Source organism: Anser cygnoides, chromosome 2, assembly GCF_040182565.1.
Source record: "Anser cygnoides isolate HZ-2024a breed goose chromosome 2, Taihu_goose_T2T_genome, whole genome shotgun sequence".
Lineage (NCBI taxonomy): Eukaryota > Metazoa > Chordata > Aves > Anseriformes > Anatidae > Anser > Anser cygnoides.
In genome coordinates this window covers 20041466-20066404 of record NC_089874.1, presented here as the reverse complement: position 1 = coordinate 20066404, position 24939 = coordinate 20041466, and the positions used below count along the sequence as shown (strand labels likewise).

The window sequence follows — 24939 nt, the reverse complement described above, 5'->3', positions numbered from 1 at the left end:
ATATTTGAGACTTTTTGAACAAGTTGCAGTGAGGTAAAAACAGGGTCAGCGAGCCGTTTTAGATTTCTCAAAGATAAGCTTGGTGAAGTTAGCTCTGTGCTCTTGTGAATATTGATGAGTTTGCTTCATAATGAAGGTAAGTCAGGGCTTTCTAGATCCTATCTAAGCTAAGACTTTTCTTTTTTTTTTCTTTAAATCTTGAGCGAGGTATATGGAAAGAACCAAAAAGGTGTATTACTTAGCAGTGAAGGCAAACTCTTACATTATTTTGTTTGATCTGAATGTGCCAGTGCAGCTGTGACTGAAAAACATACATGATTATTTAAAATGTAAGATTAATGATCAAGACACAGTTTAATATTTGACATGTGATTAGTTAACTTTCCGTTATGAAACTGTAGTGGTAAGAACAGTAAAGACTGGCAAGATCACATTAGCGTTCTAGTGTTTCTTGAGGGATATTGTAACTGTTGATGCCTGGCAAATACAGGTATTTATTATCTGTTACTGAAGGTGGTGCACGGGGTGTATCTATTGTACCACTGAAAACTTTGGAATAGCACTGACTTGAAATTCTTTATGCTACCTCAGTTACGATACAATAACTTATACATTTTAGGCACTGGCTAGCATGAAATATTTCTAGTCTCAGACTAAGCTCTCAAATGTTACGGAAATGCAGGCAATTATGTGTACTGCCCGTAAATGCATACGTGACCATACACCCTGTGTTTTTTGTAAACAATTTAAATGAAAATATTGCAGAGAGGTCACTTGATTAATAAATCGTGAAGCCATAAAACAACTCTGTCAGATTGCATTTTAGGCATGTGGCAGTGTTAGCACTGTGGCTTCATGCGATACTCATTTGAGCAGCAACTTTTCTATTTTTTGTTATGAAAACTTGGAAATGTGTCTAGCACCTTTGAACTTTTAGAAGGTGGTATATCTCATTTCTTTGTTGGAAGCATATTTTGCATGGGACGTCTAAAAGTCAATATAAGGGTAGACTTGAGGATAGGATGTACAATGGGCAGTCCTGTTAATTGTACTCATGTTAGTTACTTGTCAGGTTTTCACTAACTGAGGTTTTTGTTTCTTCAAGTAGTAAGGCATTTTATCAGTTGAAATACTTTATATTTTTTATTTATTCAAATGATTCCTTTTATATATCCATAAATATGTTTTCTCTTTTTAGAAAAAGAGCAAACGGGGATCTAATAGGTCATATGATCAAAGTTTAAGTGATTCTTCCTCTCACTCTCAGGATAAACATCATGAGAAGGAGAAAAAAGTAAGTGGATTTGTCGTTGCTAATTATGTGGCACATCTGCTTAATAGTAGCACTTTCTGATAAACATTTAAATAACTTCTTTTGCTGAAAGGCATGAAGGAAATTTTGTTCCTGAAGCACTGAGTAACACAGATGACAAGGTGTAGTGGTGCTAGGGTCCAATGAGGAAACATCTTCAGGTGCATTTGTACATGTGCCTTCCTTTTCCTGTTTATTGTTTCAGTGTGCATCCCAAAGCCAACATTTGTTGGGAAGGTTGTTTCCACACAGCTTCCTTTGATTTAGTTTTTCCATTAGAAATATTTTTGTTTTAGTCTTTGTGACTAGGTGGGAAAGAAAAAAGGGAGTAGACATTTTAGCAAATGTGTGGGTAATCAGGTGCATCTAATTCATTACGTTTTTATCTGTTGCACTTCTTCCCTTATCAAAGAAGTGACATCTGTTTTTCACACGTCTTAGTGGTACTGGTGGTCAAGCCCGCTGTCATGGCAGAATACTTTGTCAGTCACCTGGGAATCTTCTGGTGAGGGTGCAAAGACCATAGCTGATCGCTAACTTCTTGTCACTGGCAGATTCTTTCAAGAATTTAAATTCATATTAAAAAAAAATAAATTGATGATGATTATTAGTTTAACGCAGTGGCACAACAACACAAATTTGCATTGCATCCTTTTTTTAGCCTCCTTTCTGAGAATACATGCGAATCTGCTCACCTGCATGCATTCTTTACAGCTATCTTAATAGACTTTTCTGAGTATGGGTGGTCTTAATTCTGTACTATTAAAAAGCATAACATAAAAATTTGAAATAAAAAATATATATTGACCAATTATGTATTGTATGGAGGAACTATATTTATAGTCACAGGAAATATAATAACAGATGTCAGTCTTCGGGCCCTCAGTCTCCTTAACATTTGATTGTTTCCTCTGGATGAATGTTAGTCTTCATTGTTCTAGGATAACCTTCTAAAAAGTGTCTTTAGGTCTGTTTAATAGTTTAGGTGAATAGTTCCCATCTTCATCTGGCAATAAAGGAGTGTATGCATTGTGATGTAGTTGTACCTCTAAATCTAAACCCATGACCAACAATAACAAAAGTATGGGGTTCTTGGCAATTTTTTTCGCAGCAAAATGGAGTTAGAGGGAAACAATTTTGAATTACAGATGACAGTTACCTGCAAGTTAAAACCTTACTAATATTTGCTTTACTTTTTTCTTAATTTGGTTAATCTTTCACAACTGTTGTATTGCTGGTCATGTTTTGTTAAAATACTTGGCATGGGTTGTCACTCACATTGGCAAAACCTTAAAGTTGAATTTGAAGAAACAAAATTGATGTTGAGTGAAGGTACTGTTCTTCTCGTCATAATGCCTGTAAAATCTTGGGGGGGTCTTTCTTGCAGAGTGTTTGGCCAATGTATCTGCTATTTATTCTAACTGCTTGGCTTCTCCAGCACTGGGTCTTCTAGAAATAGTTAATGGACACTGGCAAGTCCTGGCCTTTTTCTGCAGCTCTGAGAAGTTTGCCATAAATAAGATTAAATTTCTGGAGCACCATGTTTCAGTTCATGAAAGGTAGAGGAAGATTGCATGATCTGCAAGATCAAGTGAAGCAATGCAGTTTGCGTTACCCTTGAATTGACATTCAGAGGTTCTTATGGCATGTTATAGCGTGTTCACTTAAGTTTAATTTGCTTTATATGTTGTATAATGAGGCAATGTTCTGTTTTAAGTCACCAGTTGGTAGAAAAAAGTTGCAATTTCCTGAAACTCTTAATCACCTAACTTGTAGCTACAGACTTCTTGTTTGGGGGTTTTGTCTGACTTACGCAATGGTTAAGGGATGATCTGTGCTTTGGAAAATACTGGTCTTCAGTCAGTGGAACATATGGGGTACTGGCAGCTCATTCTCTTGTTAAAGTTGACTACCTTCTGCATATGATGTCTCATTTCGATGTACTGTCTATTTGATTTACTGTATCTTGGAGGAGAAAGGTCATTATTTAGGGTGACTTTCCTTATTTCCTCTTTTGCAAATCGGTTTGGAATCTCAGTTGTTGTCATATTGGAGTAAATGTGTGTATCTTTTGTTCTGTATAAAAGTTTTAGGGAGGGTGTTTTTCTTCTCCTACTAAAAGCACAAATTTATTTGTACTTTTTCTTTCATCTTTGTAGTCTGGAAATTTGGATAATCTGATTTTTAAGCGTCCTTAAAGCTTTCCTTGGTGCCAAGCAGAAACTGTGTGAGTTGAGCTGTATTTCTTGCCCAGAGAGGTTGTGGAGTCTCCTTCTCCGGAGATACCCGAAACCCACCTAGATGCCATCCTGCGCAAGGTGCTCTAGGTGATCCTGCTTGTCACGGGGTTGGACTTGATGATCTTCAGAGGTCCCTTCCAACCTCGGCCATTCTGGGATTCTGTGAGGATTGGACATAATTATATTACTCAGACCTGAAAAACTATCCATTGGTTGCATATAGAACTGCCATGAGAATAGTTTGGTCTGAAAATATCGGTGTGGGTAGCTGTCGTTTTTGTAAATAAACACAGAGTTGGAAGGATGTGTTTTCCTTCATAATGAATGTCTTTTGGGCACTGTGCTTACAGAATCGATGGCAACTATATAAGGGTATTATAATAATAATAAGAGTAAAAACCAAAAAGCTTGGATATTATTTAATTGTTATGAGGAATTTGAAACTACAGATTAATTAGCTTAGTTACTGCCTGATTGCTCTGCTGCACTAAAAATGGTTAGTTGCTAAGGGAGAGAGGTGCTATAGAAATATGATGAGAGATGGAGCTGTGCCCCTCCTTAGTAGGGCTGGTAGTATATTGCTTGACATCCTGATATAATACCCATTTTTCAGTGCCCAGGTGTGTTTACCTCAAGTTTTTTTTTTTTTTTTAAAAAAAAAAACTTAGTCAACATGAGGCTGTGGAAGAACACCTTATTCCTGGTGTTCCTGATAGCCTTATCTTTGGAAAGGAATGAAACAGGAATTTTAAATGTGTCTGGGGTACATCTCCGCATAAAAGAAATGCTTTAATAAAGTGCCACGTGAAAGTGGCATGTGTGCCACTTACATGAAAATTGAACAAGTTTACTGGCATTGTGTGTTTATGAATTCCAAAAAATGTTTTTAGCAGACGAATTAACTAAAAGTCTGTTTGTACCAGAAGTGCTTTGCTCTGGGTGGATAAGGAAGGGGAAATTTAAAATTCTTTGCTATGATGGGATATTAGTCTCTGTAGACTATTAAAAAAACAAATCCATGGATGGCAAAATTCTCGAACATTTTTCTGAAGAAATTTTGCTTACAGTGATTTTCAATTTCTTTAAAGACAATCGTTGTTAGTGTTGACACGGCTGAATGATGCAGGGAAGGACTTGAGAGAGAGGAGCATTAGCTGCTAGTTGTTTTTCTTTTGTAAAGCTCTTTCACTGTGGCTTTTGTGGGAGTTCTTCTGAGAGGAATACTGACAGTGTCAGAATTTTGAATAGATGTCTACTGTAGTGTTTTTTTTTTCCACACTCATTAAACAAGAGTTGTGGTTTTATAAAGAAAAATCACTTTGCTACTCCAGGTCTTCGTGACCTTTCAGGGATCAACCAAAATCCGTTCAGTTAAAAATAGCCATTATATACTTAAGGTATTATTAGATGTTAATTTTATTTATTTTCTTTGTTATGTATGTTGTTATGACATTATTTAATTTCATCAACAGTTTCAAAATCTTTGAAGTCAACTATATTTGACAGATTGTGATTTTTTGATCTTCAAGTTCGGTGTGTTGTAGCATCCTTTGCTTAACTCCGTAATAGTGGAACTCTGCCACATTATAAGATAGAGGGGAGTCACTTGGAACAACTAGGGTAAAAAGTAAGCTGAAGTTGGAAGCAACTTGAACATTTCTTGCTTGAGAAAATTGTGCAATGTAGTTTGTCTTAATTTGAAAACTAAACGACACGTGAACATTAAAAATTGGTCATTATAGGTCATAGGTCTGCTTGATTTTGATTCCATTTGATCAATATGTCTGTCTTTGTCTAAATAACAAGAGAAAGATATTTTAAATATCAAAATAAAAGTAGCTTGTTCTGAATAAGATTTGTTGTCCATTAGTCTTGTAGGGAAGCTTTGGATGGCATTTTTATTGCCAAGTTTTGAATCTGGTACTGACTGGCAGTTAAAATTCTGATCATTAGCACTGTATTGAAAGGAGTTTTTTGAGTCTTTCAAGTAACTGTCTCAAAGACTGGTAGTTAGTAACAAGTTTTATGCTTAGAGCCCAATACATAGGTACTTGAATAATGTCAGCAGTGCTGTTCCACCTCTTCCTGTAAACCATGCCGTGCCTATATCCTTTTACTGCTGTGACTGTAGCAACACTGCCACTGCATTTAATTTTCCTGCTGTGGTTTATACCCTATAAAACGATAGATGAATGCCCGAGCTAGGGCTGTTCTTGTCAAAACAAGATAAATTAGGATTTGAACATGGGACGCGTGGACCATGGGCATCTTTCATTCTGGAATTGTTATGGCTGTATCACTAAAAGCTTCTAGTCACTAGTAAGAGCCAAACAGGTCTTGTATCGGGGATTAGCAAGAGCTATATACAGCTTTTTATTGAAGACGTTAGTTGTGATGGTGACAGCGATGGATTTACAAGCTTCAGGGATGGAAAGATGGTGCAGAAAATCCATGAATAACAAAAGCAGCAATATGAATACTCTGTGATAATAGAACATTTGGATACATTGAAATTATTTGAGGGAGTCTAAAATAGTGGCTGAAAACTAGTGATTTAGACATTCGGATGGTTTTGCTTACAGGAATCGCTAAGAGAGCTAGATTTGAAAATGTTAACTCCCTGAGAACTTGCGACAGCCAAAAGTAGTAGCGGTCGTGATTTCTGTGATGGAGAAGGGGGTAAAAATGGAATACTCCAAGGTCAGCCAAGCAGTTTTTGTTTGAAGGGCCAAGCAATGTTGCTTGCTGATAGTGTGCACGTGTTTTGGGAATTCCAAAACAGAAGTTAGTCTCCTGTTCTGCAGGCAGGTGAGCTCCTGCTTCTCCATTCTGCTTCTGCCTCTTCATGTCCCTGTTACTGTCTGTCTCAGGCTCATTCACCGAAATAACCTAACTTACTAAAACAGCAGAAAACTATCCACTTCGATTTTTTTTTGTTGTTGCTGCTATTATGGAAGTTTGGGCTGGCACACAGAAGGTCTGAAAAACTACACAGCATGGGAAAGGTGAGAGAGGGGCCAAGATATTTTTTTTTTGTAATGGTGAACTGTTAAATGCCAAACTTCAAAACATATTTTCATGAAATGAAGTACTGTTGAAACATCTTCGGAGAAATTGCGTTCCAAAAGTGCGTTCCAGAGACAAAAATGAATTGCAAATAAATGTACTCAACTTTTAATAAATTAATTGATTCTTACATGTGGGAATGTTATAAATGTATTCTGTTAGAGAAAAGCTGAGGTCATCCATTCCATCTGTACTGAAAAAAGCTATCACTTGCTTAATTCAGTCTTCCTGGAGATTGAGGTCCAGCCTGGGAAACCTGGATGCGATAACACTTATTCTGTTGGTAGCAGATTAGAGCTAAAATAAAATGATACAAGTATATTTAACTTGATATTTTGATGAGATACTTTCATTCAGTAATCTGAAAGTATGTTAAAGAAAATGAGTGGACAAGTGCTGGTCTTTGGAGTAATGTGGATACTCTAAGGTGTAAATGAGCTTAACAAAACAAAAAATAAACAAACAACCAAAAACCAAAGAGCTGGAACCAAACTGTATTTGTAAAACCATATTATTTAATAGTCTTATAGATTTGGTCTTTGTAGAAGAAATAGAAACCATTGAAATGTGCCTTGTTGCTGTTTTTTCAACTTTTTTTTTGTCCCCCAAAGAGGGCAATGTACAGAAGGTGCTGTAGAATTCCAGAAACCTTGGACCACATTTGTTTTCTTACCTTGCATCGTGTAGTTATTTTAATTAAGAAGGTATTACATAGTTTTGTAGGTAAGAAACGAAAGTCCAAAATGAGCTTCCCAGTGGTAAATAAAGCTTTCTGATTAATCATGACGTATGAACTCTGGGTACTTTGTAGTCTGTTTAGCTACATCGTAAATCAGGGCTCTTCATCTTCTAGGACAAATAATACTACAGCTGCTTATGCAATGGCTGGGTGGCAATCAGACCTCATTTTTTTTCTTAGAGTAAAAAAGGGTTTCAGGAGCTGCCTGAACCCGGTCTGATGAGCTACCTGTTTGTGAACCAAGACTGAAGGTTGCTTTGCCAGTTCTGTACTTGGCCCTGTATTTATTGAAGTTCCTTAGAATGTTTTTCTGCAAACTCTTGTTTTCTACAGAATGTATTCTGTTTGGAATAATTGAACTCATGCCCATCAATCTTTTTAAAAAGAAGTTTTAGTATGTAAGTGGGATGCATGGGTTCTGTCTGCCCTCAGTGCTTCACTTACTAGCAGCACTATTTTCAGTCCTTGTTAAGTATAATTTCTGCCTTTTTTTTTTTTTTTCCTTTCAAGAAAGATTTGCGTTACTGTCAGACAGTTGCTATCATCGCTTTCTCTAGATTGGTGGCTTTCCACCAGAATGGGGCTTTCAGGACAGATGTTTGTCTCAGGAGCTGTGGCTGACCAGAGGAAGAGGTCTGACAAAAATCTCAGTGAGTAGCCAGGGAGGACCAGCTGTTTATATACTCTTTTTCTGGTAGAGGGAAAGATCATTAGTTTGTGCCTCCTTTGAGACCAACTTGATTGAAAACTCATGTTTGTCAAATATTGTGGGAATTCATGTTCCTTTGTTACTCCTTCTGTGGATACAGAAGCAGATCTCGCTATACTTTGTGTGCATCTTTAGGGTGAGACAAGGGTACAACTGCAAGGGCTCACCCTGTTGGGAGATACGTCTCTTCCCCTCAGCAAGTTGTAGAAACATTCATTCTTATCATTGTAAAATCTGGGCCTTCATTTCAAAGGTTGTCCTGCAGTGAAACTTGCCCTGCTTCTTTGATGTTATTTGCATCTGGAGTCAATTCCCATTCAGAAGTAGGGCATCTGAACTTTTCTTAGAAAGAAAAAAAGAAAAAGGGGAGGGGGAGAGACATTATTTGCTAGAGGAGGTATAACCTGAAAGGAGGAGGGAATACAGAGCTAAGGACATCAGACCTCCTGGGGTTGAGATCTTCCTATGTGAAAAGCCTGTGAGTGGGGTGCCCTGCCAGTGGCCCTCAGTGATGTCCGACGGTGCCATCTGCGAGCACGTGGGTAACCTGTCCTAGCTCACTGCGTGTTAGTGTTTCGGGTCTGGGGGAGCCATTTGACCTGGTTGCTCATGCTTTGTCTTATAGGATTTAAAGCATCTTCTTTTCAAGTTCAAGTCTCTTCAAGTTTATGCTCCCATACATCGTCCCCCCCTTTTTCGTATCCCTCTTTCCTTCTTCATGACAAATCCTGTTGTGTTGTGACTGCTATCAAAGTGATTTCAGTGCATTACAGAATATAATTTGAAATCTTTCTGACTGTTCTTTTGATCAGAATTCTACAGTCCTCAGCCTTTCAGACAAAAATAATGGTAGAAGTAAAACAAACGAACAAAAACCCGTGACAAAAAAAAAACAAAACACAACAGAACACTAGAAAGTCAACAGAAGAAATTGTAAAACATGTTCACTTAAATATTTCCTATTGTTTACTGATGTTGCTGCGATGTTTCATCTTAAAGCATTTGAAAATCTCTTTGCTCCAAAATTGTAAATAAAAAAAAATCCTTCGGCGTGATTTGAATTTCCTACTACGGTGATGAAAATTAAATAGGAAGTGGCTTAGTTCTATTTCATAATTTCTTTCTTGAGGCTTGTTTTGGGGTTCAGTGAAATTGCTACTCAAGTTTATCTAAGCGTGTGCACTGATGACATAGAAAGCTGGGTAACTAGCACCATTGAAATACTTTTGAATCAACTATGTATTGTGCTTGACACAGATTTGATGGCTAACACAGGAAACTTGATGTAGTTGCTCTTGTTTTCTCCTGATCCGTGCTTGTATTTTGGCAGTATGAGGTAGCACTTCTTGGATTGTTGCATTAAATGATAGAAATGACTGTGCGGTGCAGTTGAATCCTTCCCCTCTTTTTTTCAATATTTTTTTTTCAAATTTGTACTTTCCAGATCCAAAAAGCCTGAAACAAATAATACCCCTTCAAAACAAAACAAACCTCTGTTCAAAAATTCCCTCAACAAGCCTGTATTAGGTTTTAAAACCTTGAATTCCTACTTCGTGGCATACATTATTGTAATTATGACACCTGCACACTTTGTAATCGAAGCGCAAATTCCGTATTTCTATTCAGGGGCAAATGGGAAGAAAAAAATCCTCTTCTTGTATGGTGGGAAAGAAAAAAAAAGCGACAAACCACCAAACCTAGAAATTCCCATCAGTCTTTTAAAGAGTTGTCTCTTGGAACTTCCTTTGAGTTATTAGAAGTGTTAAAACAATCAAAAGGACTTTCTATATTGTGTTCTAGCAGGTAAAATTTTAGCAACAAAGTAAAATACTTCGGTGTTCTAGTGTATTTTGAGTAACTTTCTCTCAGGCTTGCTGTTTCTTTGTTGATGTGGGCTTTTTATATTATGATTTTAAGAAAAAAGGGGCCCTCTTTACTTGCTCTTCATTAAATTAGTGAAAATACTGAACTCCTACTGTATTCTAAGTTGAATTGTTAATTTTATTAGACTCTATTTTTGTATTCATCAGTTGAATTATTTAAATAAATGCAATTTGAGTCTGATTCTTTAATATTCTAAGAACTGATTCCTTCCAACATGGAAGATTTCTACTATTCTTTGAAGGCTCTGGGTTAAGAATTGATTTTCTCTGTTTGTACAAATTCATTCACGCTGCCAATGCTTCACATTGTGTTTAAAATAAATACATTCTCAGCCTTTTTAGAAAGGACCTGATTTATATAGCTTTTGGTATTTTGTTTGGTTTAACATAGAAAAATTCATTAAATTACTTATATAAAAATGTATGCATCTTTTTGGGAATGACATTGAAATAACATTTCACATTCTTATGCATGGAGATGCCAATAGGGGAGCCAAGCTAAAACTTCAATGTACAGTAATATCCCAACAAAAATACTGTGCAGGTGTAGAAATGCATGAAGGCAGGAGTATAAGGTGTGGAAATGCAGGAAGGAGAAGGCCATGTCTTGGCTTTTAATCTAGTTTCTTTAGTTGCTTAATTGATTCTTGACAAGATGGATATTAATGACGGTGGATTCATTAATACTGGTTATAATTGAAGAATTTCAGTTTGTATATTTTGAAAGTAAATAAAAATACATGATTTGTTTTCATTATCTTTCTTAAATTTTAATAACATTGAGTGTTACTTAAAGCGGGCTACGTTAAAGGTGAAGCTGAACCTGGATTATGTTTTCTTTTGTAATTTACAGAAATACAAAGAGAAGGATAAACACAAGCAAAAATACAAGAAGCAGTCAGAGTCTTCACCATCCTTGGTTCCATCTCTTACTGTAACTACAGAGAAAGTAAGTTAATACATTTTTCCTCTTCTTCCACTTCAGTTACTTATCTTGAAATTTTCTAATGTGATCATTCTAGTGGATACACAGGAGTTTTAAAATGGCAAGGATGCTATAACTCTCAAGCACGCTTGGTATATTTTCCTATAATGCAAAATCTGAAAACACTTTGAGGTTTATAATAGGAAGAAAGCTTTAGATTTTTGTAACTAAATAGGGAGTGATTTAATGGCACCAGTCAGGTGCCACTAATAATTCAGGAACTTTTATTTCAATGATTTTATGTTTAGTAGTTTGAGAAGTTTTATAAAATCTTTCCCTTGAAATTCACTTTTGTGTGCTGAGCTGTTACTGAACCTGTAAGCATTTAACCTGGTAATTATGAAAATAATGGTACTTCATGTAAAAAGTACGTGATGCTGTACTTTGTGTACTTTTAATATCAATTTGTCATTTTTAGCAGTCTGCTCTGTTAGATTCTGTGGTCTTTCTTTCCTGTTAATCTTCTAGCAAATACTTAACTCAGAGGGCAGTATAGAGGATTAAATAATATAGACAGTTCTGATTATGCTTCAGTATGATCTGACTGTTCTGATTACTACAGTAATCACTTTTGCTATCCACAAAAAAAAAAAAAAAAAAAAACGTTAATGATATTACAGAATGGGCAGCAGTGTTAGGAAATGAGTTTTCTCACTTCAGATTTGGAAAAACATTTGTACCATTCATGTGGGAATGTTTGACATCTGAGTCAGGGCTGAATTAATTAGCCATCAGTAGTAGAATACTTTGTTTTTTAGAAGGGATGCTGAAGCTCGTTTTAACTGCGTGTAGTTTGGCTGATGAGATGATTCAACAAATGTGTCAATTTGCACATGGTACACCAAGACCATACCAGGAAAGGGTAAAATATTGAAATACCAGCTTTCTTTAATCACTGTGCGTATTACATCAGCTAATGGTATCAGCTTGAAGATTCATCACCAAGAAAGGAAACTTTTTAGTATGTTTTGCATATTTTTCTGTTTTCAGTATTAGGTGTATTGACCTGAGGGTGTGTACCTGTTAACGTTGTTACTTGTGACTCACACTTCTGATAAACTACTCTTGTTTCTGGTTCTCCTGTATTCTTTTTGATAATGATAAGTCAAGTGAGACTTACTAGTCAGTGTTTTTCTCAATTTCACGATAATTCTATCTTTATTTTTAAATAACAATTAGAGTCGCTTTGCCACTTTGCTCTTTTGATGTGAGAGTGAGATACTGCAAATAGTGAGTGTGACAGGATTTATTGAATGTTGACTAGTCCATGTGATTCTTCATTTGTTTTTTACTTCATTTTATTAATTTGTCCTGAACCTTGAGCCTGAGACAATATAAGATACCCTATAAAAGAATTTCCTTGTTTGACGTGTTCCTTTAGCACAAAACCTAAACAACAGTTGTATGGTTTATGTATGATCTTATCTTTCCTGAATATATATATATCCCTTTTGTCACTTAATTATCATACAAAGTGTTATTAACAAGTGATGTTGCCATATATTTGTGTGAAAGTTAAAGAAAATCCGTTGAAATATTGGTCATTTGGAAGTCCCTAAGTTTTACCTATTAGAATACACTTTTAATGTGGAAGACAGTTGGATGCTGTTTGTCTCTCTCTTTTACCTTCAGACCCTGTGTTTCTACCAAAACTTAACTGCTCCATTTTCTACTTTCTTTTCATGGTGCTTCAGACATTCAGGAAAACCGGTCTCTGGTTGAAGTTACTAAATAGGATTTTTCTTTTCCTTTTTTTTTTTTTAATATCTGCTGGGTATTCGGCAGTGGTTCTTCTTGACTAGTTTCTTCAGATACTTTCTTCTGATTTTTTTCTAAAGTCCTTTTGTATTTGCGTGCATTTGCTTTTCTAAATTATAAATTCATACTGTGTTCCTCAAAAATTTGAAATTTTAATAATTAGACAAGCTTTGTTTCCTTCTGAGAATAATACTTAGTTCAGAATATTTTGTTAATATGGTAGTTTTGTGTGTCCTTTTACTAAGAGTTGGCAGAATTGATTTGGGCTCGCTGTCTTTTTCACAGCAGTCTGTCTTTGCAGTGAATACTTCATTTTATGACTTCTGTAAATCACTTCTGCTATCACATTCTTCCTGTTGTGGGAACTGGAATTTGAAATAAATTTTTCTCTTCCTTTTTTGAAGAAGTGAAATCCTTTTTGGTAAGAGTGGTAGTGACCTTTTATGTAAGTGGTGCCTGGGAGGATGTTTTTATCTGGATGAGTGGCTTCTTAAGTCACATTCCTGAAAAGCTGCAGAGTAAACTGGGGTTTTACATTGTATGTGTGGGTATAGTTGGTTTGGTTAGTTCTGTAAAAGTGAATTGGAAGAAATTTAATGAAGTTCCCGTCCAAATGCTGTGTTCAGCTATGGGTACGTCTTCCAGCAGGCAGTTCTGTGCATTACTGTAATGTCTCCGCAAACACCACCTAGTCTGGATCAGTCAAATTGGAAAATCTTTGAAATAAGAAACGAACTACTCTGATTAATATATACTAAGATTTTTTTCACTTTTCTTTTGGGGCATAAATACTAAATGTTTTTAAAAGGACTGGAATAACTTCTGGAATATTTCTCTATATTCAGATGAGGCTTTCCCTTAGCATTTCTGTTACTTGGATGGGAATATTCAGTTTCCTTATGATCATGGGATCTGTGTAAGAGCCACCAACCTTTTAGTTAATCCTCATAAAAAATTATTTCTCAGGTTGTGAGCCTTGAGAGCTTGGGCTTGTACTGAAAGTTTAAAAATGTGTCTGGTTTGACAGATTACCCAGAAAAATATGGTCTGTTTTTTTTTTTTTAGAATTTTTTCTTTAAAGAAAGAAGACAAAAGCACCCCTGATATGCAAAGCAATAACCTGCTTTCAAATTGTAGCCAGAGACAAAATACTAAAAAGACCCTGCGAGCAGAAAGTACAGCTAACTAAACGGTATTTTTAACAGCAGAGATACCGGTGATAAACCCTCCTCAGCTCACCCTGGTATCAGCCCGTCGTGGTTCCCAAGGGAGGTGCCTGGCTTTTGCTGCAGCAGGATACAGGAGGGAAGGGAAGGAGCAGGGAAATCTCCATTAGCTGTGACTGAACATTGCTATCCTACATTAGTGTGGGGTTTGTGGGCTGTGGGGGTGTGTGTGCGCATGGCTTTTTGTTTGTTTGCTCTGCTTGGACCACTCTCCTACCATCTGGCACGTCTGTGGATGCTGCCTGCTGCGGTCCCTCCCTTCTCTGCAAGAGCACATCTGGGTTAGGGCTGAAGGCGTCTCAAGCATTGGGATGTACTGTGTATATTCAGAATGATTATTATGCCTTTGCAGTAGAACTAAAACTTTTCCAGAAGTTTTTAACCCTTGCTGTACTTGCTTTCAGGACTCGGTTCAGTGTGCACAGTGATACACGTGAGGTACAAAAATGACAGTAGCTCTCTGCACCAAGTTGGCAGTAGGAAAGTGAAGTTTAAGGAAAAAGAACTGCGAAGCGGTTTATGAGGAGTAATAAAGGCACTGTGATGTACACTGTTAGCTTGATACTTGCAGTGGCAAATACTGACTTTGAGAACAGGATTAACATTCATGAGCTGGTTATTTAAGTACTCCCAAATAAACCGAGGAATGGACTTCAGGGCCAAGAGCTGAGTAATCTCCGTTTTGGGGGAATGTTTGCACTGCAGCGAAGGGAAATGACTGACTGCAGTGTGAGCAGCGCAGGGGGAAGCCTCCAGCTGCGTGTCCCATTTAAAAGGCATGCGCTGGGGGAAGCGGGGAAGGCAGGGGAAGCTCGAGGGGACTGCAGAGACCGAAGCCAGTTATTAAGTAACCAAAGAAGTTCTCACCCTCTTACAACCTCAAAAAAAAAAAAACACCCCAAACCAATGTAACTTTGCCATGGTGTAGCAGTGTTTCTGGTGGTGGTGGTGTTTTCCTGTGGTGACATGGTGACATTTGTATTACGTCTTTGTCCTTTAGAGTGTAGCATTTTAGAAAAAAAAAAATTGGGAGTGGGTACATTATTTTATGAACCAGTTAGCTTAATAATCTAAAGTTTGTGCTGCACCTTGATCTCAGAAGCGGATCTGTTTTAAGGCATTTTGTTTTAATTAACTCCTTAAAGTGAACAGCACAATCTGGAAAAAAAGTTACTGACCAAACAATACCATTTTATTTTTCTTCATGTCTATTGCATCACATTGGTGTGCAAGATACACTGAAATCTAGATGTGTACTCAGAATATTTCACAGCACCTGCTGAAACAGAAATACCTGCTGGAGCAAAACTTTCAAAAGCAGAAGTGCTATGTGCATGCATGTTCTCCAGTCTGGATTCAGGTGTGCAGTCTTTGAATATTTCATTGGCATTCATAGCTGAATCGTATTATTCTTACCTTCTGAGTGACTGCAAACAAAGCCTTATATCATCACGTCAAATCTCTGCACAGCATATGCAAATGAATGTCTGCTTGTCATTTTCTAGCCCTGGCCAGTCTGTAGAGCTAAGTTAAACTCTTAATTTCCTTTTTACCAAAAAACAAAAATGAAACAAACAAAAAAACAAAACACAAATATCCCCCTGCAGTAATGGAGAAGAGATGCTAGGTAACATCAAACTCATTGTTGATATCTCTGTAGATTTCTCTTCGCAGTTAATATAGAACTGAGTGGGAAGGAGATGAGGATTAGGAAAGGAAGGAACTGGGTAAGAGGAGAAATCGAAGATCCTAGAAAAAGCTGACTTGGAGGGGGTGGGTTGTGGTGTGTCTGGAAACCCTTTGTTCAAATGACCCAAATTTGAACCACTGCGTCTTAACACAGGTCAAGTGACACATCAGTTTCAGGAAAACAGAGCATACTTGTGGACTTCGTAATAGTTCAAAAAGTTAACTGCTAAACTTAACTTACCTTAGAATTGGCTCCATATTCATTAAGAACTGTTACCAATACAGTAACATCAATGTGAGGTAAATTATTCTTAGCATTGTGCTTTAACAGACTTAAACTGATAATCCCTCTTCGGTGTTATTCAGAAAATCCCTAATATATTTTTATTGCAGTTCATAGTAGGGCTGTATTTGCAATTTTGAAGTGCTATATTTTTCCCTTTTAGTTAGGTAAATGAAAATAACTTCTTTGCTAGCTTAAAAAGAAGTTGGGTTTTAGTTGGGCTATGCAGAGCTTGTTTCATGCCAGCGGATACTTTACAGATACTTTCCACATGTTCATAAAGATGTGTATTTTTCATTAAATTATTATATAGTGAGATTCATTTTACTGGTTTGGCTTACTATGGGTATTAAAAATAACACTAACTGAACAGTATGAAAATGTGAAAGATCATTTGTTAATTCTTGATTTAATGTTAACATGGAGACCATTGTTACTTTTGGACCTTCAAGTCGGAAGGGCTCTCAGTGTTACTTATTTCTATTTAGGGAGTGCTCTGCTTTTCAGTCGTGAATGAAGAGTCTGGAAGTGTTGTCTTTGCATGGCTTTTTAATACACTAGGTCACATAGGTGTGGTGCAACAGGGATGGAGGGCTTCAGAGGAGGGCAAGTGCTTCAAGAGTGAGTTTTGTCATCAGTGTTGACCTATTCTGCATGGAGATACTGGCACCTCTAAAACAAAGCATGAAGTCTAACCAGTTTGAATCTCTCAGATTCGTATATTGCTGTGCTCCCTTTGGACTAATTTGGGTTGACTTACCTGTTGTAGTTTGGAAAGTGGTTTACAGTGTTTGTATGAAACAAGTTAAAACAACAACAACAACAAAAACCAACGGACTACCACTAAAACAACAGACCTACCAGCAGAATTCCGGTAAAACCATTTCCATATTTTAAAGAAGCTACTAGCCAAGGGAAGGCTGGTGTGACAATGGGAAGTGAAGATTGAAGGGGGAGCCAGGGTTGTTACAGTTGATGTTGGTTTGATGATGAGACTATAAAGTTTTAAAATACAAATTCTTATGTTCTGAAGCCTTCATCAGATCCACTGTAGGTTGAACAACATTTTCAGTTTGATTGCACTGCATACAGGTCTTTTTAAAGTCTCTTATTTTTTTTCTTCTAGTTTTTAACATGAAGCAGTAAAAATAACAACATTGTATTCAAATAACCATTTATACAAGATGAATCTATTGATCTCAGTAAAAATTTCCAATGAAGTTTATGTTAATTTGTGCATTTTTTCAACAAAAGTTTTATGCACTTTAATCATGTGTTGACAAACTTAACAATGAGTTTTATGTAACTTCTGCTATTGCTAGTTACCTAAGTATCTGAACATTAAGTTTGTTATTTGAAACAGTGATTTCTTTTAACCCTTTAAGTGTATAAGAACATATATAAGATATTTCACATTTTCCAAAACATTAATAAGCTGTGTGAGTAGACATGGAGAAACTCATATGCAGGACATGTATACATAAGTGCAGCATGTATGTATTGTGCATTAAAACAAATGTGTATCTGAGGATTAAGAATGTTGGCCTTATGACAATGGCAAGTCAAAGGTTCTCTTCCTCAAATGGTAAAAATAAGTTTGATACCATGCAACTTTTTCCAGCCCTTGGCATAGAAAAATGTGTGCACGTTCTGAACTTGGTGTACCATGAGTAGTTCTTCTGACATAAATAGGATTATTAGATGAGTAAAATTGAATATACTAGCAAGATAATAGAACTGTTTCTCTGATTTTGTCTTGTGTTACTAAAGTGTCATTACTGATTACTGATGTCTTGTATAGTAAAACTAATAGCTTTGTGTTAGCTGTGGTAGATAAGTCATCAAGTAGGCTTCCGCAGATTGCTCTAATTGGTAATAAATGATCTGACGGTATTGTCACTGAGCTAAATAATTAGTAACTGACTATTCTTTGTATAAAATAAACTATTTTAATTCCTGATTTAATTCTTAATTCTCTTTTAATTTAGTGGAAACTACAGCACCTGTAGCATTCTAGTTGTGTATATTGGTTGTTACAGGTGACCTTACATTTTCTTTTCTTGAATTCTTTTCTTATCACAACGCTAGACATACACAAGCACTAGCAACAACTCCATGTCAGGCTCCTTGAAGCGGTTGGAAGATACCACAGCTCGATTTACAAATGCAAATTTCCAGGAAGTTTCTACGCACGTTTCAAGTGGAAAAGATTCTTCAGAGGCTAGAGGGTCAGAGAGCAAAGGGAAGAAATCTGCAGGTCACAGCTCAGGTCAGAGGGGAAGAAAGCCTGGTGCTGGAAGAAATCCAGGAACAACTGTGACTGCAGCTAGCCCTTTTCAGCAAGGTACTAATCGTTCCACAGCAATACTTCTTTTGCTTTGACATGAGTTAGACAGAAATCTTACATATTTAAAACAGATTACATATTGAGAAGTAGCTCATCCTTTATCCTCAATAATGAGAATGTTGTTTCACTTGGGAAAACATAACTTTTTTCAGGAAAAAGTGTTTATTGTCACAACATGAAAAAGAAGGTCGTGCATCTTCAAAGGGCAAAGGTGATACTTTTGTTTAGGTTGTTAGGGTATTTTCTTTAACTGCTAAAAACCAGAAGTTTCTTATCTGCTGAAAAGTTGGTCTGGGGTAACATTCAGCATATGAAATTGAGTAGAGGGGTCTGTCTTAGCTCTTTAAGGTAATAATACAAATGTGTTTTAATTAGTCCATATTAGAACAAAACTGGTAATGTATAGGATGTGATGACTGATAAATAATTTTTCAAGATAGATCTAAAATATACCACTTTCTTCAAAGTTAGAGATGTTGCTCATTGAGTTTTAATTTTTACTGTTATGCAACGAGCACTTCCAAATTTGTCTACTTTTCAGTATTTATTTTTTTCATTTGAAATACCAAAATGTTTTTTGTTTAAATTTTCAAAACTTCTAAAATTGTCTTCTAGAATTTCACATCTAAAGAAAAATCTTGCCTGCTGCAGGTGGCAAAATAGATCTTTATTATGTGCATGACATTTCTTTAAAGCTGCGTTAAATTAATTTGATATGTTACTTAAAATACAGAACAACACCTTTAATGATTTTTAAATTAAAGTAGTGATATAAATTGTATTTTTAAATGAAATTATAAGTAATTTTTAATTGATAAAATGATAAAATACTAATTTCTAAAGGACTTTTTTCAATATCTAATGTCATATTTGGGAGTATTCTCTTGGTGGGATAGCAGTCACCAGTTAAAATTTTGGAAAACAGTACCCACATACACTCACCCCTAGAAAATTACTGAATGTCAGTGAAAATAAATTGGTGTTTGTATTTCCTAAGTTGCTTCATTTTCTGCCTTGCATGTGCTAATACAGTGTTGAAATGACTGCACTCCAAATATTACAGAAGCAATGCAATTCTATTACACAAAAGATCTGTATGATTCTCTGACAATGTAAAGAAGTCTTAAAATGCCAATTTTATACACTTTGCTCCACTTCCTTTCCTGTCCTTTTGAAAAATACCTCCTCTGTGGAACACCTCCTCAGCCAGGGTAAATTAAGTGCAATTGCTGTTCCCCTGACCTGTGTCAGACCCCTTATTTAGGTAGAATGGCAAGGAAGATTGCAGGCACAGCGTAGATGTGATCACAGCACGTTTTATCAGCTGCCTTCTCTTTATTTGGAAGTGTTTAAAGGAAAAATCTTGCTGTGACTTATACTAAATGTTTGTTATGGTTTCAAAACGAGGGATATCAAAGGTGTGTTTTTTTTAAAAAAAAAAAAAAGTTGTTATTCTCCTTTTATTCACTTTTACCTGGTTTGTGCCCTCAAACTTAGTGATGAAAATCTGAGATTCAGATCCCCAGCAGAGGGGAGATCAACAGTAGAAACAGCGAGTCATTTTAAGAACAGATTCTTTAGCTCTTGGTGATGCTTTCCATGAAGTCCTTGTACTTGAGAGTTTTGTATTCTAAGATATTAATCTTTTCTGCTAGTTTTCATCAGCAACAGAAAAAAAAAATAATTTTTGTACTTTTTTCTTTTTCTTTAGGAAGCTTTTTGGGCACTCCTAGCAGCATAAAGTCATCTTCTGGAAGTTCAGTTCAGTCTCCCCAGGATTTTTTGAGTTTTACAGAAACAGATCTGCGAAATGATAGTTTCACTCATTCTCAACAGACTTCGTCAACCAAAGATGTACATAAAGGAGAGACTGGGAGTCAAGAGGGGGCTGTCAATTGTTTCACTTCCTTAATTGGTCTCCCTTCATCATCAGCTGTTTCCCAATCTAAAAACTTTGACAGCTCACCTGGAGACATAGGTAATTCAAGCCTTACTTCTACAGCATACAAACGAGCTCAAACTTCTGGAATAGAAGAAGAACCTGTAACAGAGAAGAAACGGAAAGGAAATAAGCAAAGTAAACACGGGCCTGGTAGACCCAAAGGAAATAAAAGTCAAGAAAGTATTTCCCATCTTTCAGTTTCTTCTGCTTCCCCAACTTCGTCTGTGGCTTCTGCTGCAGGAAGTGTCACGAGCTCTGGTCTTCAAAAATCTCCAACTTTGCTCAGGAATGGAAGTTTACAAAGTCTTAGTGTTGGCTCATCTCCAGTGGGTTCAGGTAGGCATTCATTGGAATTATTTTATTCTCTCGAAAGGCATCTTTGTTATTTTAGCCTTAATTCTGAGTATGCTTTTCAAGAACAGAGTAACATTTCAAGTATCTGGAAAGTCACATTAGGAAAAAAGTAAAAATTAAGAGTGTAACGGTTGGAAGAGTAAGTTTTGTTCCACAGATCGATACCAATGCATTGTAGGTGGCTATACTAGATTGGCATGTGTATTGACCTACATATGAGATGAATGCAGCTTTTGGGGCTGTGGGGGGAATAATAAGTTGCATGAAAATAGGTGCTGTGGAAACTGAGTGACAGGCTTAGCTAAATTAAGAGATAGTATATGCAGACTATATATAGTCTGTATGTTTTTTTTTTTTACTTAGAGAAAACAAAATCAGTACTCAGGCACGTTAGCTGTGCTTACTATCCCTCAATCTTTTTTTCTTTTTCAATTTAGCTCAATTAATTAAAAAAAAAAAAACACAACAAAACGTATATATGGAGATATTAGTTTAAACACATAAGAGGATATTCTGAATCTGGACTCCTGTGTAGCCAGATGATGATTTCATGTCCTGGTGTGCTTTTTTCCAATTGAAATTGGCTGGTTTGTTCTTCCTCTGTTCTAAATGTATATACAGTTTGGGCTGTGAGAGGCTTTCTGTTTTCAGTAAATCTGTGTGTGGAGTGATATTGCAGAATACTGTATTTACTGAAGTCTGTCTTGCTTTGGAGTTTCCCTTGAGGTCTCTATATATTTGGTTGAAAACAATAGCAAACAAACAATCTGATACTCATAACTTGGAAATTTTATCATTTTTTATTGTTCTAGTTCTTTTTTTGGCTTCATTTTCCTTTTTTGAGGGCAAAGGAGAAATGAAACTTCAATATTTGGTTATGGGCAGGTTTTTATTCTTTTACATGTTTTCACTGTATGCAATATGTAGTGTAAAAATATATATGCTTTAAAAAACAGAGGCTTCATATTTGCTTCAGAATGAGGCAGATACTTAAGAACGACACCTTGATCTCAAAAATACTTAAGTCTTTGGTAGTTGTAGGCAAATGATGATTTTTATTAAGGGTAATAATAGCAGTAGCAATGGAAGGTATTAAAAAAGTGTTTTTCCTGCATAGAAATTGATAGGACGAAACGGTATGTGACAAAACTTCCTAGCTCACTGTCCATCTTTTTGATTAAAGTGCAGTTTTAGAAACACGTTAACCTCATACTTGTTATGGTCAGAGCTCACCCAACAGAGTTAGATAAGTATCCTGATGATTTGAGTCTAAACTTTCTTATTCCTCTATAATCCATTTGAGGTGGATTATGTATTACATCTGAGGTAACAGATGGAAGTACAAGCTCTTATTTTGAAGAAAATGACCTGTATTTCCTGCTTTATAATTGTCCCGGAGTATTCTGGTCTCGTCAGCTGCTACAACAGGCCTTTTTCTGGCCAGGTCCATCCTTGCTTCCTTTGTCCTCTTTATTAGATCTCGTTCCTCCATATGTTTATAATGTTAAACACATTGTGTGAAAAGCTTTGAAATACATGGATGGGAACACCATATAAGTTTTATTAAAGTTATCATGATATGAAGCCTAGAATTTCATCTCTGTTAAGCACACTTAGATTCTTGCTCCCCAGCATTAGCCCTGCCCTCCAAACCAGCAGTATTTATAAAGGTGCTGAAGAACATATGTATAAACAAGCAACCTCCCCCTCCCCAAAACAAAACAAAAAAGGCCACAAAACCCAAAGAAGCAAAACCAGATGGGAAATCTGCCTTTGAGCTCCAAATTCATCCACAAGCTTATGTTTGAGTCTGGGCATATTGTTTTAATGTACTCTTCTCCCTGTTTTCCTCTCTTTCTTTTGGTTGTAGTGCTGCTTTCCTCACTTCATCATAAGCATTTTCTGGGTTTAGCAGTCCATTTACAATTTTGTTACAATGAGGAAGGGCATATGAGTGTTATCAGTATTATCAGAAGCATACATCTTCTCGTGTATGATATGCTGATTTTTCCCCTCCTTTGAAATGTCTGTATGTTGTCCAGTAACAAAACAGGACAAGTGAACCTGAACTATTTGAACCAAATATCATGTAAATGCAGTGAGAAGAAATGTAGAGGAAGTCGAGCCAAAAAGTTCATACTGAATCGTACTCGGCATTATTGTATTATTTTAAAGAAGCAGAATCAGGAACTGAGTGAGACCATGCTAAGTAAAGCATTTGAGACGCTTTGTCAACAATTTCCTCCCCCCCTTTTTTTTTAATTTCCTTACGAGTTATAGTTATCTTAAACTATCATTCTTCCTCCATTCTGTTAAGTCTGTTTGTCAAGATCCATAAAAATTACAAAAATCATTCCAAATGTGTGATAATCCTATTCACAGTTTATGTTGAAATTAGATGATAGATGAAGGAAAGCTCATTTAAAAAAAGTAATGCCAATTCATCATGTGCTATTTATGCATGTTCCATAAAACTGTCATTCAGAATAAGTGCATGCAGCTCATTTTGTGAAAACATTTGTCATCTCCAAACTTCGTTCAGGTCCACAGAACTTCTGTTTTACTGCTTGGTAAGATGAGAGATATACCATTAATAGTATAAGGCCATGCAATTAAAAGCCGGTACAACGCTCAGATTTTATTACAGTTGCCACGCCACTGATCTGGTATTTCTGAAATTTCGAGCACGTGAATTTTTCACTCCTAATGCTCTATGCAACTTTAAATGAGACACTGTATGCATTAGTTTGTTTGACAGTTCACTTACAGAGAGGAATGTAATTTAAAAAATGAAGTAAAATTTAAATGGTAGGGTAATAAAGAATTTTTATATTCAATTAACACTTTAATAATACATCTCTCCCTGTTAAAAATATAGCTACTTTAGCCAATAGCAGCTAATTTACAAACCACACCTATTTTCCTGGTGGAAATTCACAGGCACTGTAAGTTTGTGGAGTAAGACATCAGTCAGTTGTCAGTGGGAGTTATATATGGCTGATAATGCTTTTCCCCAAAGTGGATTTTGTCTGTTTGCTGTGTACTGTAAATTATGACTGTTCTTCAGAGTGATTTCAGGATCTGATTTAGTTTTTCTTTCAACTTTAAAATTCATTTTAGTTGTATTCACACGATTATGTTCTTTCTGAGCGTCCTTCTAGGGAATAATCCTTAAAGATTTCTAGTCCTTCTAGCTTTCCTAGTCAGATTACTGGTTGTAGAACAGCCATCCGTTCTGCTGAAGATTTTCCTTCTTTTTGCAACAATGGTAATTAAAAAAAAACAGAGAGCTTTCATCCTGGAATTGGAAGAAATGAATAGCATCTTGTTCCATTGCTTACCTGTGCAAATAGTAGCAAAATAGATCAAATAGGTTTCTTTTACCATATTTGCATTTTAATTCAGTGGTAGTGCAGAAATTAATAGTGTGGTTCAAGAGAAGAAACGTGAGTTACGGTAAATAATTTTCACACATTTTGTTTTTCCGTTAAGCTGCTTAGACAAGCTTTGGCCCTTCTGTTTGGAATGCACTCCAGTGAGTGAAAAACTTAGGGAACTTGCATCCCAAAGCAATAGGAAAAAATCCACTTTGTGGCATGCAGTGCCTTCTGACTCTTGTGGGGTAATGCAGCAAGGTAAAATGAAAAGCAGTCAAGTGTCAGAAATAAATCAAACTTTGTCTTTTATGGTAGGTAAAGTTCTTGCAGTTGTTCTGCACAGATACTTATTGCTAGAGGAACGGCAGTGCTTTAAGCAAATAGGGATGCCTCTCCATCTCTTCCAGTTCTGTTCTTGATTTCAAGCGTACAGCAAATTTTATAGTGTCAAGTGTTGCTAAGGGACCACCTGTTTCGATATTTGAAATACCACATAATATTTTTATGCCCTTCTGAGTACTTTTAGGATTTAAAAGAACCTGTAGAGCCCCCCTCCCCTTCCAAATTGGTCTTCAAAGTGATGAGACCATGCTTTCCGGAATTCCTTTGTCACAGTTCAAGCAACCTTGTTATTAGATCCTATGTTTTTATTTCTGTAGCAGATGTGTTCTACTCTTGACCAGTTTTCCAAATGCTCTGGTTGGTCATACTAGACAGTTTTTACAATGAAGGACTTATCCAAACCCAGTATTGTACTTCAATATAGCAATATTTCAAATTCTGGCTTAGAAACAGTAGGTGTTTTTTTGGCACAGGCCCCTCTGGTTTTATCTTACGCTTCACCCAGTCTAATTTTCAGCTTTGTATAGGAGTTTACTAACTGCTTCAGAATAGCCAATGTATTTTAGTCGTCTTTCCCATGTGGTTTTAGCAGTGATGATTCCTCAGCTATTTGTTAGGCTGCTATGCAAGGAGATGATCTTACCGTTAAGCTCATTGCTGTACTGATGATAGAAGAGAAAGCTGAGC

At 36.3% G+C, this 24939-nt stretch overlaps 1 protein-coding gene across 6 annotated transcripts in view; it reads left to right on the top strand.

Moving 5' to 3' along the window:
- Positions 1 to 24939, top strand: part of MLLT10 (MLLT10 histone lysine methyltransferase DOT1L cofactor) — a 129679-nt gene that overhangs the window by 51161 nt on the left and 53579 nt on the right. For 5 of the 6 annotated variants that reach the window (XM_066991621.1, XM_048061730.2, XM_048061731.2 and 2 more), the window contains 4 exons: positions 1199 to 1294; positions 10803 to 10898; positions 17979 to 18234; positions 19949 to 20515. In XM_066991621.1, coding sequence (XP_066847722.1) covers positions 1199 to 1294; positions 10803 to 10898; positions 17979 to 18234; positions 19949 to 20515 — 1015 coding nt within the window. The remainder of the gene's footprint in view (positions 1 to 1198; positions 1295 to 10802; positions 10899 to 17978; positions 18235 to 19948; positions 20516 to 24939) is intronic. The other variant, XM_048061732.2, reaches the window with a different exon arrangement.